This window comes from Elephas maximus, chromosome 18 (genome assembly GCF_024166365.1).
Source record: "Elephas maximus indicus isolate mEleMax1 chromosome 18, mEleMax1 primary haplotype, whole genome shotgun sequence".
NCBI classification, from domain to species: domain Eukaryota; kingdom Metazoa; phylum Chordata; class Mammalia; order Proboscidea; family Elephantidae; genus Elephas; species Elephas maximus.
Window position 1 is genome coordinate 11,124,904 of NC_064836.1, and position 14,172 is coordinate 11,139,075.

The 14,172-nt window shown below is 40.1% G+C and overlaps 1 protein-coding gene across 7 annotated transcripts in view; it reads left to right on the forward strand.

The window, feature by feature from the left end:
• Positions 1 to 14,172, forward strand: part of PPP1R12B (protein phosphatase 1 regulatory subunit 12B) — a 266,457-nt gene that overhangs the window by 139,939 nt on the left and 112,346 nt on the right. For all 7 annotated transcript variants that reach the window (XM_049858426.1, XM_049858427.1, XM_049858428.1 and 4 more), the window contains one exon: positions 12,798 to 12,888. In XM_049858426.1, coding sequence (XP_049714383.1) covers positions 12,798 to 12,888 — 91 coding nt within the window. The remainder of the gene's footprint in view (positions 1 to 12,797; positions 12,889 to 14,172) is intronic.

A 14,172-nucleotide genomic window follows, 5' to 3' on the forward strand; every position in this document is an offset into this window, starting at 1 on the left:
TACGAACAATTTGCAAGTTATGTAGCTGTAGTAGGTTTTAGTCTGTCTTTTGATATCTGTGTACTACCCCGTTATATGGATGTCCCATAGTTTATTTAACCATTTCCCCTATTGTTTGACATTTGGGTCATCTCCGTGAGCTTTTCGTATGTTGACTGGCTTGGGTTTTCCTACTTTAAAAAAAGCTAGTGGTGGTGCTAAATTTGTCCTTGTCTGTTTTGTAGTCAGTGATAAATATTTATGAGGCAGTTGTCCAGGTCCAGTTAGTACAGCCTCTGGTATGAAATAAAGTAGCACTCACTGGCCTTTTTAGTGCTTGAATCTGTCATTCCTGGCATCAGTAACACCCTCTCTGACCAATGAACTATCTGTAGGTTGACCTACATAAGTAAAACATTATCATTTGTGAAAGTGGCTTTGGCACTTGAGGCTGGCATATTTTTAATGGGACAAATGTTCAGAAGTACAAGGATCCAAGATGATATCATACTTATTTAAGAGACACCAGATTCATGCTGTCTATAAAGCAAAAGGACTTCTCTGAGTCGCCGTCTAGTGCTACATAACTTAGAATCTAGAGCAGGGATCGGCAAACCTTTTCTGTAAAGGGCAGATAGTAAATATTTTAGGCTTTACAGGCCCTATGGTCTCTGTTGCAGCTACTTCTGCCATTGTAGCACGGCAGGCAGGGGCACACAGCCTTGCCCTTACTGCCTGGGCTGTTGGGGTGCTACAAAAGCCCACCAAGCCTAAGATATCTGCTACTGGGCCCTTTACAGAAGAAGTTTGCCAGCTCCTGGTTTAGAGCAACCACTGCGCTATTGACATTTGAGGCCAGATAATTCTTAGTTGTTGACCCCTGAGGAGCAAAATTGCCCTCCTGTTGAGAACCACTGTTCTAGAAGAATTAGGAAATGCTTAATTTGGCTGAGAGAAAGTTCCTTTAAAAAAAAAAGGAATGATTCTGATTAGTGGAGTTTAGCTTTGGTTCCTTGCTTTAACTTCAGCTCTGATCTCAGTGTTGAATTAGAGGCCGGAATGACACATGATCGTTTGAAAGCAGTCTTCCCTAAACTATGAAATCAGATCATATCCAGGTATGTGACACATACTGGATCTAGAAATCTTCATCATATGTAGCTAGTTTATTAAATGGAGTAGTATTGACCGTCTTGCTCCATCTAGGTTTAACCCATTTATACCAGGTCTGAAGTTTGTTCTGCACTTCTGTCTAGCATGTGTTTCTTCTTTATCTATCTCTTTATCACTGTCGGCATTTGCCAGCTGGCTTGGCCCAGCCTCCAGTGGGGCAGTATTTACAGCTCACTTGAGCAGATAAAGCAACTATGATCGCCCAAGGGCAGGTGAAACACTATCCAGAATAAGAATGCTGCACCTCTCCTTCTCCCTCTGCTTTCACGTGAGGGAGAATTCTTTCCCCTCCCCTCGCTATCAAAGAAGCAGCAGTATTGATTGATTGGGTACAGTGTATAAAATATGCATCTAATGGAATGGTATTTTGGGAACTATAAGCAACATTGTCTCTGCCGAGCCCCAAGATTTTGCCTTCTTCCTTTTTATCCTCCCCTTCCTTCTCCTCCTCCTCCTTCCTTAGTAGGCAGCTTCTTAGCAAATTACAAGCTTTGCCTCTGGCTTGCTGGATAGCAGTGGCAGTGCAAGCCTTTTCCAGTTTCCAAGGGAGACCAGCTGAGGCTGCAGCCTTCCCCAGCAGCCACTCACCTTCCTTGCTGTTCGCCTCCACACATCTCTTGACCTTCATTCTGCTATGCAAGCCTGCGCATGGAGGTAACAGTCTGTTTTCTTGGCGCTCTCTTTGTCAGGGGACAGAGGGAAAGCAGGGTGGTGCTGGGCAAGACATATAGCAACAGCAGAGCATAAACGCTACAATTAGGAGAAAAGGAGCCCCTGAAGTGTGCTGCATCGTGAGGTCATTCCTAGACTACATCTATAAATGTCTTACAATTTAAGGTGAGAGCCCCAGCACTGCCTCATATAACTTAAAAGTACCATCTATGAAAATGTAAAATTACGATAAAAATGCCTCTGGGAAGCACAGAAGAAAAATGAGAACTTCATCTTTGAGAAGAAAATAAAATCAGTTGCTTTTAAACTTAGCCGGCTAACAGTGTTTTCTTGGAAAATTCTGTTAGGTTGATGTTAAGAGCGGGGTCTGACGTTCAGGTTTAAGGAGAGGGCTTGGCAATAAATGTCTCGTCATTGGATTCTCAGAACTTGACAGCCATGCTTTCCAGTGTGCTAGCCAGTAGTCACATGGCTGTTTCAATTTAAATATTTAAATTAACTAAAATTAAATAATATGAAAACTTCTGTTTCTCAGTCACACTACCACATTTTAGTGCTCAGTAGCCACACGTGGACAGTGGCTACGTTATTGAACAGGGCAGGTGTACAAAATTTCCATTATTGTACAAAATTTTATTAGATGGTACAGTTCTAGAGAAAGTTACCTGTGGAATATAGGAAATTTAATATTTCACCAGAATCAAAGAATAGGCATTTTTTAGTGAAAAGCTTTAAAGGCCTTTTGTCCTGAATCAGCATATATATGGACTCATTCTGATTTAAAGCTAGATGGGACTTTAAAAACTGTAGACTTACACTTTTATTTTATAAAGGGAGAAACTAAGGCCCCAAGAGGTTAAGTGAGTGTCTCTTAAGGTCAAACAGATAGTTAATGCCAGAGCTGAAACTAGAATCCAGGTACCTTGTTCTTTTTACTGGGCCTCAGTGATGGCATCCATTCCCAGTTAGAATGAACAAGGAAAACTTGAACTAAAACTTGCCTGATGGGGCTCTGGCAGCTGTAGAGTCAACTGTACCCTCTAAAGGAGCATTGAGTCCTCATACTGTGTCACTTCTAGTTTGTCGATGACAGCCTATAGCATGTTGATGACAGCCTATAGCATGTCGATGACAGCCTATAGCATGTTGATGACAGACAGCCTTTGGAAATGTAAAAATCATCCTTTCTGAGGACAGAGGGTTGATTGTGGCAAACTGTTAGAAGACGTCAGCGGATGCTAGGAGAAGTCTAATGCAAGACCTCTTTATCCACTACTTCCTGTTATTGCTGGCTTTGGAAGCAGAAATGTCTTGCTCCATAAATCCATGTTGCTAGAGTACCATGATGCTGGGTGGAAGAAACAGTTTTTATTGGGATGTAATAGTGGAAGAGCTATAGTAGAAGCCCTGGTGGCAGTGTGGTTAAGAGCTCGGCTGCTAACCAAAAGGTCGGCAGTTCAAATCCACCAGCCGCTGCTTGAAAACTCTATGGGGCCGTCCTGCTCTGTCCTGTAGGGTCGCTGTGAGTCGGAATCAACTCGATGGGAATGGTTTTGGGTTTTTTTGGTATACTAGAAGCAGGAAGCCACAGTTGCAGCCCTTTTAGATCTATCACTGAATAACATTGTGACCTCAGGTAAATATTTTAAGTTTTCCTTAGGTCTTTGTTGACTCATCTGCAAAACGGGAATAATTTTATCATCTCTACTTAAAGTCATGGAATTAGATCAGGTAATTTCTCGAGGTCATAAAGTCTTTAGTCCCACGGTCTTCTGTTATTCTGTTAAGTTCTCCTCCTCCCTTATACTAGCCATATCTGCTTCCAGATTGATTTCAAAGATCTTTTTGGCCTCTCTGAATGACTTTTGCCTATGTATCTTTATGCCCAAGTCTAAGGAGTGACAAGATTTCTTATAGTATATTAGATATTCTGCAATTAACAACCACAGTATCCTGAGTACTATATAGAACATATACCCAACTTGGTTCTTTCCCATGTTTGAAACTAACACGTTTAAGTACCCATCTGTCTTCAGGACAGAATTGAAAGCTATTTTGGAAAGCAGTTTTGTTCTCTCCTTGGAAATCATGGTTATTTCTCTTTCATTTTTCTTCCACTTAGTTTTATTTCACTTAGATACCTGTTTGAACCTTCATGGAGAACATTTTCAAGGGAATTAAGACTTCTTCCAAATGAGCTATCCACTTCCAGGAAAAATGATTAAGAGGAAATATTGTATTAGACTAGTCGGGAAGGATGTCATAGGCACAGCCAGCCTTTCCTTCTTTTCCCAGTTAGCGCTGCTGAGCCGTCAATGTGCAGTGGAAATGAAGCGGGGGTGGTCTGGCGGTGGCAGCGGTGGTGGCAGCAGCTGAGCCGTACTGAGTACTTGCTATATGCTGGGAACCATTCTAAGTGCTTTACATGGATTTTCATTTAATCTTCACAACAACCCTATTAATACCTGTTAATATTATTACAGCTGTTAATATCTCTGTCTTATAAGAAACTTGGGTTTAGAGTCTTAAATACTTTATCCAAGATCATCCAGCCAAGTAACTTGAGGAGCGAGGTTACAGACCCAGGCAGTCTGATTCCCCTGCCAAGGAACTTAATCAGTACACTATCCCTGTCAGAGGATATTTTAGGTCTTCTGTTATTATTTATTGTGGCTCTCTTAATGCTCACTAGTGATTTGCTAGACATTTACACACTTCTTAAGACAAGATTGGTCCATCTATGATATGTAAAGGGAAACAGTGAACTTCAGAGGCAAATTACAAATTACTTCTGTAACATTATGCTTAATTTTCTATAATTGGTTATTCAAATGACCACTGATTGTATAACCTCAATGTAAGTCATAACAAATACAAAGAAAAAAATGCTTTCTGCCCTCTAGGAAATGTAGTAGACAAATAGGGTCTTCAGAGGAGTTTAGCACTAGAGTCTTTTCTTACGCCACTGAATTGAGGATATTAGCCTAGTTTTATCTGGATGCCAGAAGACCAGGGGATAGATGGGAAATAGACGTTATTATTTTTATTTTGTGGGCCCAGACCTGTCTTCTTTTAAAAATAGTGAAGAATCACGTAGCGTTCATGTTCATGACGTGGCTGCAAATGCTTCTCAGGAAGACTCAGGGGTATTAAATGTGGGCTTGGCAAATTTTTTCTGTAAAGGTCCTGATAGTAGATATTTCAGGCTTTGCAGGCCATGGTCTCCATCTAAAGTGTTTAACTTTGTGAAAATAGCCAAAGGCAATGCATAAGTGAATGGGCGTGACTGTGTTCTGATAAAACTTTATTTATAAAAATGTGGCAGGCCAGATTTGGCCCAAGGATTATAGTTTGCTTACCCTTCAGTCTAGATTTTAGGAAGTACAAGGACTTAGGATCTACTTAAAACACAGTGTGTCCACAGTGTAATCATAAATTAGACACATCACTTTTGAGAACCTCAGAATCCCCATCTAGGTAAAGAAAGATGACTGAAAATGCTTTCTTCTTCAAAGACATTTTCAAGTTCAAGTACTGGAGTATCTTAGGCAGGGTTCTTTAGAGAAGCAAAACCAGTAAAGTGTATAAAAACATATATAGACAGAGATTTTATCAAGGAAATGGTTCACCTGGTTGTAGAGGCTGAAATGTCCCAAATCTGCGGGTCAGGATAGAGGCTACTCCTGATTCACGTAGCCACTGGGGCTGGGAACCCAAGATCGGCAGGTCAGAGACCAGGGCTCTTACTCACAGGCTGCGAAGATTGGTGAATCCTAAGATCGGCAGGCAAGACCACAGGTAAGCTGCTAGCTCAAGTCCAAGAACTGGAGGTCAGACAAACAGGAGCCAGATGCTGGAATCAGACCAAGCACAAAGCCTCCCAAGCCTTGCCAGAATATCCGCTTATATTTGATGCAGGCCACACACCCAAGGAAACTCCCTTTCAACTGATTGGCTACTCACAGCAAATCCCATCATGGGTGAGAGCACGTATCAAATCTCAACAGGGAAGTGATCACATTATACAATTGCCAAAATACTGAGAATCATGCCCAGCCAAGTTGACACACAATCTTAACCATTACATGGAGTTTTCTAAGTTTCGTGTTTATAAAATTTTATTTCCTGTAACTTACAGTAAACATCTCATGTATTGCTACAGTTTACAAAAGAATGTAAGATATTCGTTTAAAAAGATATACAAACTATGTATACTGTGGAGACCTGGTAGCTGCTAACTGAAAGCTCAGCAATTTGAAACTAGCTGCTCTGCAGGAGAAAAGACCTGGCAGTCTGCTCCCATAAAGGTTACAGCTAGGAAACCCTATGGGGCAGTTCTACTGTGTTTTGCAGATAGAAATGACATATGAATAGGTTGGCTGATAACCCACACAGCACTTCATGGGAAGTTAATCCTCAGTATGGTCACCAATTCCAAGGTCTGGTTGACAGGTTTGCCAGTTTGGGGACTTAATTTTATTAGTTCACCCCGAGGAGAGGAATATGTTAAGAAGGACTCAAGCCCACAAAATATACAATAGATTGATACATATCTCAGAATTCCAATTCATTAATTCACATTGAGGGAAAAATATTATTTTAAAATAGCCTGGTTGGAAACTTCTTCATGCTGTGGCATGTCTTGTATTAGACAGACCCTTCCACTGAGCCTATCTAGAAAAGCTGAATAAATACAAGAAGAAATACCTTTGAAGGCATTGGAGAGTTACCAAGGAAGTGAGGACTTGAGGAATCAAGATCCTGGAAAGAAGGGAATCATGAAGAGGTGAACCCAACATTTGGTTATGCTTTCCCCCTGAGGTGTTTATTGATTACTGAAGCAGTAGCTATAAGGCTAAGAAACTGGGCAAAACTTTCAACAGTCTGCTGTAGGTAACCCATCAAAAATTATAGTTCAGACCCCAGGAGACACTTTAGACTTTTCCGCTGGGATCACTTAAGGTCTATGCCCTAGAAAGAGGGGCTTACTGGAAAATGAACAGTGCTTGCCAAGGTTGAAGCTCAGCTTAATTCCCAAACCTAGGCAGGATATTGTTGACATCAAGTCAGCTCCAACTCGTGTAACCGTATGTAAAACAGAATGAAACGTTGCCCAGTCCTGCACCATCTTCATGATATGTTTGAGCCCATTGTTGTGGCTCTGTGTCAATCCATCTCACTAACGGTTTCCCTAACTTTAACTGACTCTCTTCTTTACCAAACATGAGTCTCCCAGGTTGTAATAAACTCAAAATACTACTGGGGAAGAGCTGCCTTCTCAAAGGAGAGTCAACCTTAAATGATGCAGGAGGAGTAAAGGCTTTGATACTTTCATTTGCTGATGTGGCGTGACTCAATCTATTAGTAAAAAAAATAAAGGAACGTGGAATATACAAAGTGTGAATCAAGGAAAACTGGAAGTCGTCAGAAGTGAAATGAAATGCTTGAAAATTTATATCCTAGGCATTTTTTTCTTTTTAATTTTATTGTGTTTTAGGTGAAAGTTTACAGCGTGAATTAGTTTCTCGTTCAAAAAATTATATACAGATTGTTTTGTGACATTGGTTGCATTCCCAGCAACGTGTCAGCACTCTCTGCCTTTCCCTTTACAACCCAGCTTCGTCCAGTTTTCCTGTCCCTTCCTGCCTTCTTGTCTTTGCTTTTGGGAAGGTGTTGCCCATTTGGTCTTGTATATCTGATTCAACAAGAAGCACGTTCTTCACGTGTGTTATTGTTTGTTTTATAGGCCTTTCTAATCTCTGGCTTAAAGGTGAACTTCGGGAGTGGCTTCATTTCTGAGTTAGCAGGGTCTCTGGGGGCCATAGTCTTGGGGGTTCCTTCAGTCTCTTTCAGACCAGTAACTCTGGTCTTTTTTGGGGAATTTGAATTCTGTTCTACATTTTCCTTCTGCTCTGTCCAGAACCTTCTACTGTGACCCCTATCTGAACGGTAGGTGGTGGTGGTACCTGACGCCATATAGCTGGTGGCGGCTGTGGGTATTTTTCTTGTATCTTTGGTTTTCTTCATTCTCCTTTGCTCTGAATATGATGGGACCAATAAATGTATTTTAGATGGCTGCTTACAAGCTTTTAAGACCCCAGATGCTACTCGCCAAAGTAGAATATAGCACATTTTATTTATGAACTGTTGTACCAGTTGACCTAGGTGTCCCCCAAAACCATTGTCCCCAGCCCTCAGACCCTGTAACTCGGTCCCTCAAGGTATTTGGATGTGTCTAGGAAGCTTCTGTGACTTTGCTTTGGTCAAATTGTGCTGACATCCCCTATATTGTGTATTATCTTTCCCTTCACCAAAATTAACACTTGTCTTTTACTATCTAGTTAGTGATTTCCCCTCCTCGCTCCTTCCCTCCCTCATAACCATCAAAGATTACTTTTTTCTGTGTGTAAACCTTTTCTTGTTTGTTTGTTTGTTGTGTGTGTGTGTGTGTGTGTGTGTGTGCTTTAGGTGAAAGTTTATAGCCCAAGTTAGTTTCTCATACGATAATTTATACACATATTGTTATGTGACATTCGTTGCAGTCCCTATAATGTGACCGCATACTCCCCCTTTCCACCTCAGTTTTCTTGTGTCCATTCAGCCAGTTCCTGTTCTTTTCTGCCTTTTCATCCTGCCTCTGTACAGGAGCCGCCCATTTGGTCTAGTGTATCAGCTTGAACTAAGAAGCACACTCTTCACTAATATTATTTTATGTTTTATAGTCCAGTCTAATCTTTGTCTGAAGAGTGGGATTCGGGAATGATTTTAGTTCTGGGGGCCAAGGCTTCAGGGGTTCCTCCAGTCTCAGTCAGACCATTAAGTCTGACTTCTTATTTGAATTTGATTTCTGCTGTACATTTTGCTCCTGCTCCATCAAAGAATCTCTGTTGTGTTCCCTGTCAGGGCGGTCATTGATGGTAGCAGGACATGACCTAGTTCTTCTGGTCTCAGGCTGTTGGAGTCTCTGGTTTATGTGGCCCTTTTGTCCTTTGGGCTAATATTTTCCTCGTGTCTTTGGTGTTCTTCATTCTTCTTTGCTCCAAGTGGGTTGGGACCAATCGATGCATCTTAGATGGCCACTCACAAGCTTTTAAGACCCCAGGTGCCACTCACCAAAGTGGATACAGAACATTTTCTTTTTTTTTCCGTTATTGTTTTTTTTTTTTTATTATTGTGCTTTAAGTGAAAGTTTGCAAATCAAGTCAGTCTCTCATACAAAATTTTATATATACCTTGCTAAAAAAAAAAAAATTTTTTTTTTTTATGTACTCCTAGTTGCTCTCCCCCTAATAAGATAGCACACTCCTTCTCTCCACTCTGTATTCCCTGTGTCCATTCAGCCAGCTTCTGTCTTCCTGTGCCTTCTCATCTCCTCTCCAGACAGGAGCTGCCCACATAGTCTCATGTGTCTACTTGAGCCAAGAAGCTCAGTCCTCACCATTATCATTTTCTATCTTATAATCCAGTCCAATCCCTGTCTGAAGAGTTGGCTTTGGGAATGGCTCCAGTCTTGGGCTAGCAGAAGGCCTGGGGACCATGACCTCTAGGGTTCTTCTAGTCTCAGTCAGACCGTTAAGTCTGGCCTTTTTATGAGAATTTGAGTTCTGCATCTCACTGATAACCTGCTTCATCAGAGATTCTCTCTTGTGTTCCCCGTCAGGGCAGTCATCAGTTGTAGCCAGGCACAACCTGGTCTCAGGTTGATGTAGTCTCTGATTTATGTGGCCCTTTCTGTCTCTTGGGCTCATAATTACCTTGTGTCTTTGGTGTTCTTCATTCTCCTTTGCTCCAGGTGGGTTGAGACCAATTGATGCATCTCAGATGGTCGCCTGCTAGCGTTTAAGACCCCAGACACCACTCGCCAAAGTGGGATGAAGAATGTTTTCTTAATAGATTTTATTATGCCAATTGACCTAGATGTCTCCTGAAACTATGGACCACAGACCCCGCCCCTGCTATTCTGGCCTTTGAAATGTTCCGTTTATTCAGGAAACTTCTTTGCTTTTGGTTTAGTCCAGTTGTGCTGACCTCCCCTGTATTGTGTGTTGTTTTTCCCTTCACCTAAAATAGTTCTTGTCTACTCTCTAATAAGTGAATACCCTTTCCCTCCCTCTCTTCCCACCCTTGTAACCATCAAAGAATATTTTCTTCTGTGTTTAAACTTTTTCTGTAGCTCTTATAATAGTGGTCTCATACAATATTTGTCCTTTTGCAACTGACTAATTTCACTCAGCATAATACCTTCCAGATTCCTTCATGTTATGAGATGTTTCATGGATTCATCATTGTTCTTTAAGGATGTGTAGTATTCCACTGTATGAATATACTATAATTTATGTATCCATTCATCTGTCGATGGGCACCTTCGTTGCTTCCATCTTTTTGCTATTGTAAACAGTGCTGCAGCGAACATGGGCATGCATATGTCTGTTTGTGTAAGGCTCTTATTTCTCTAGGATATATTCCGAGGAGTGGGATTGCTAGATCGTAGGGTAGTTCTATTTCTAGCTTTATGAGGAAGCGCCAAATCAATTTCCAAAGTGGTTATACCATTTTACATTCCTACCAGCAGTGTATAAGTGTTCCAGTCTGTCCACAACCTCCCCAACATTTATTATTTTGTGTTTTTTGAATTATTGCCAGCCTTGTTGGAGTGAAGAACATTTTCTTAATAAACATTGTTAAGCCAGTTGACCTAGATGTCCCACGAAACCAGGGTCCCCAGACCCCAGCCCCAGCTACTCTGTCCCTCAAAGATGATTCTTGTTTACTATCTAGTTAGTGAATTCCCCTCTCCTTCCCTCCCTCCCCACTGTCATAACCATCAAAGAATGTTTTCTTCTGTGCTTAAACCTTTTCTTGAGTTCTTACAATAGTGGTCTCATACAATATTTGTCCTTTTGCAACTGATTTCATTGAGCATAATGACCTCCAGATTCATCCATGTTGTCAGATGTTTCTCGCAGATTCATCTTTGTTCTTTATCGTTGCATAGTATTCCGTTGTGTGTATGTACCATAATTTGTTTATCCATATATCTGTTAGTGAGTACTTAGATTGTTTCCATCTTTTTCCTGTTGTGAATAATGTGACAGCTCTTGTTTCTCTAGGATGAATTCTAGGAGAAGGATTGCTGAATCATATGGTATTTCTAACTTTTCAAGGAGGTGCCATATTGTTTTCCATAGTGGTTGTACCATCTTACCTTCCCGCCAGCAGTGCATAAGAGTTCTAATCTCACTACAACCTCTCCAACATTTGTTATTTTCTTTTTTGTGGATTTGTGCCAGTAATGCTGGGGTAAGATGATATCTCATGGTAGTTTTCCTTTGCATTTTTTTAATGGCTAATGATTGTGAGCATTTCCTCGTGTGTCTGCTAGCTGCCTGAATGCCGACCTTGATGAAGTGTCTGTTTGTATCCTTTGCCAATTTTTTAATTGGATTATTTGTCTTTTTGTTATTGTGGTATTAAAGTATTCTGTAGATTTTTAGAGATTAGACCCTTCCTGATATGTCCTAGCTAAAAATTGTTTTCCCAGTCTATAGGTTCTCTTTTTACTCTTTTGATGAAGCCCTTTGATAAACATAAGTGTTTAATTTTTAGGAGCTCCCACTTATCTAGTTTATCTTCTGGTGTTTGTGCATTATGAGTTATGGTTTGTATTCTGATATCCTAGGCACTTGTTGTGTGCTGTCAAATCGATTCCACTCACAGCAACCCTATAGGACAGAGTAGAACTGCCCCATAGGGCTTCCTAGGCTGTAATCTTTACAGGAGCAGATCACCAGGTCTTTTATCTCGAGTAGCAACTAGTGGATTCAAATTGCTAATTTTCAGGTAGCAGCTAAGCACTTAACCATGTGCCACCAGGGCTCCTTTCCTAGTTAGCTGAAGTGGACTGGTTTTGGCCATTTTGAATCTGATAGTCGTATGATCTGCTATACCTGAAACAACAAACCGGAGAGGAACAGAGTTGCACTCATCATTAAAAAAAAAAAAAATTTGAAAACTGTCCTGAAGTATAACATGGTCACTGATAGGTAAGTATCTAGACACTAGATACTAACCAGTTAATATGACTGTTGTTTAAATTTTACCACAAATGCCACAGATGAAGAAATTGAACTTTTTACAACTTGCTGGAGTCTAAAATTGATCAAACATGCAGTCAAGATGCATTGATAATTACTGGTGATTAGAATTGCAAACGTTAGCCAGGATATTACGGGAAGGAGAATGTACAGGCCAATTTCTCTTAGGAACATGTATGTAGAAATCCTAAACTAAAAAAATAGTGAATTTATTCTAGAAAGGTGATAGATACAGCATGACCAGGTTGGGTTTGTCCCAATAATTCAGTGTTGTTTTTTCATTCAAAAATCAATTAATGTGATTAACCATGTTGATAGAAAAAAGGAATAAAAATAATAATCTCAACATGGGGTTGGGGAGCATGTGTTAAAGTTCAACACACATTAATGATTAAAAAACAAGCAACAATAACAAAAAACCCTTTTAGCCTGCTAGGAATGGAAGGGAATTTCTTTAATTTGATGAGGGTATCTACAGAAATCTTATTGCAAACACAACACTTAATGTAAAAGGCTGAAAGCTTTCTCTCTGAAAACAAACTAAGCCTGGAGACCATCACCACTCCTTTTCAACATGTCCTAGAAGTTCTAGCCAGAGCGTTAAGGCAAGAAAAAAATTAAAATTGTAAGGCTAGGGAAGGAGGAAATAAAATAGTCATCTTACAGGTGACATGATTCTGAATGGACAGTGAGTGGTACATTTACAGATGACCTTTTGGATTTTGTCGTTTTAACTGATATCTGATAGCATTCCTGTCGTTTTGATTCTGCCTGAGTTCATCCCTAGAGTGTAGAAATAACTTCAGTTTCTGGAAGCACCTTGTCATTCCTCAAGTATATGTAAAAACATCTTGTTTCTATTATTTTCTTTCTCTGCAGGTCATATCTGACTCCTGTACGGGATGAGGAAGCAGAGTCTTTACGGAAAGCACGCTCCAGACAAGCTCGGCAGACTCGAAGGTCTACTCAAGTGAGTGTGACCTTTTTTTTTTTAATGTCTACCTTTACATTGGGAGGTACAGTATAAAAAAAAAAAAAAGTAAAATGAGTGCCTTATTCCAGCCACTGTATTTTAAGAGCTTTCACCTGCGTTAGATCTTATGCTATATATAGAATCTGTGCAAGGATGATACACAAATCTGTGAAGCATTCCATATTTTTTTTTCAGAGATCTGGTGGTACAGTGATTAAGAGCTTAGCTGCTAACCAAAAGGTCAGCAGTTCAAATCCACCAGCAGCTCCTTGGAAATTCTATGGAGCAGTTCTGCTGTGTCCTATAGAATTGCTATTAGTTGGAATTGACTCAAGCAGTGGGTTTGGTTTTTTCATTTCTATAGAATCAAATGAATTTATAGCTATACCACCCAGTCTGACCTCTGTTCCTCCAGACTCAGAGCAGGTTTATCTCCTTCACAAGGCTAACCATTCCACTTGTATTTAAAGGATCACATCTTAAGAATCCTTGAGGGATGATGCAGCCATTTTGGAAAACATTCTGGCAATTCCTCAAAATGTTAAATATAGAGTTACCATATGAGCCAGCTATTCCACTTCTAGGTATATATACCAAAGAGAAATACAAACATGTGTCTATGCAAAAACCTGTCATGGATGTTTACAACAGCATTATTCACAGTAGCCAAAAAGTAAAAACAACCCAAGTGTCCATTAACTCATGACGGATAAACAGAATGTGCTATATCCACACAATGGAATATTATTGGTCAATAAAAAGGAATGAAGTACTGATAAATGCTACAATGTGAATGAAAATGTTATGCTAAGTGAAAGAAGCCAGATGCAAAAGACCACATACTGTATAATTTCATTTATATGAAATGTCCAGAATAGGCAAATCCATAGGGACAGAAAGTATATTACTGATTGCTAGAGACTGGAAGGATCAACGAATGGGGAGTGACTACTAATGGATACAAGATTTCTCCTTGGGATGATAAAAATATTCTGAAATTAGGTAGTGATGATGGTTGTTCAACTTGTGAATACACTAAAAATTTCTGAATTGTAAAATTTAAAGGGGTAAATTTTATGGTATGTGAATTTTATATCTCAATAAAAATGTTACTTAAAAATAAAAAGACTCCCTTATGGGAGCCATCCTAGCAGTTTAAGGAAAGGTGTGATATGATCTGTGTTATATTTTATAAAAATCACCATCCTGAGATTTGATGGGAGTGGTGGGTGGAAGCATGGTTGTCAAGCCTGGAAGCAGGAAGGCCTGTTAGGAAGCTGT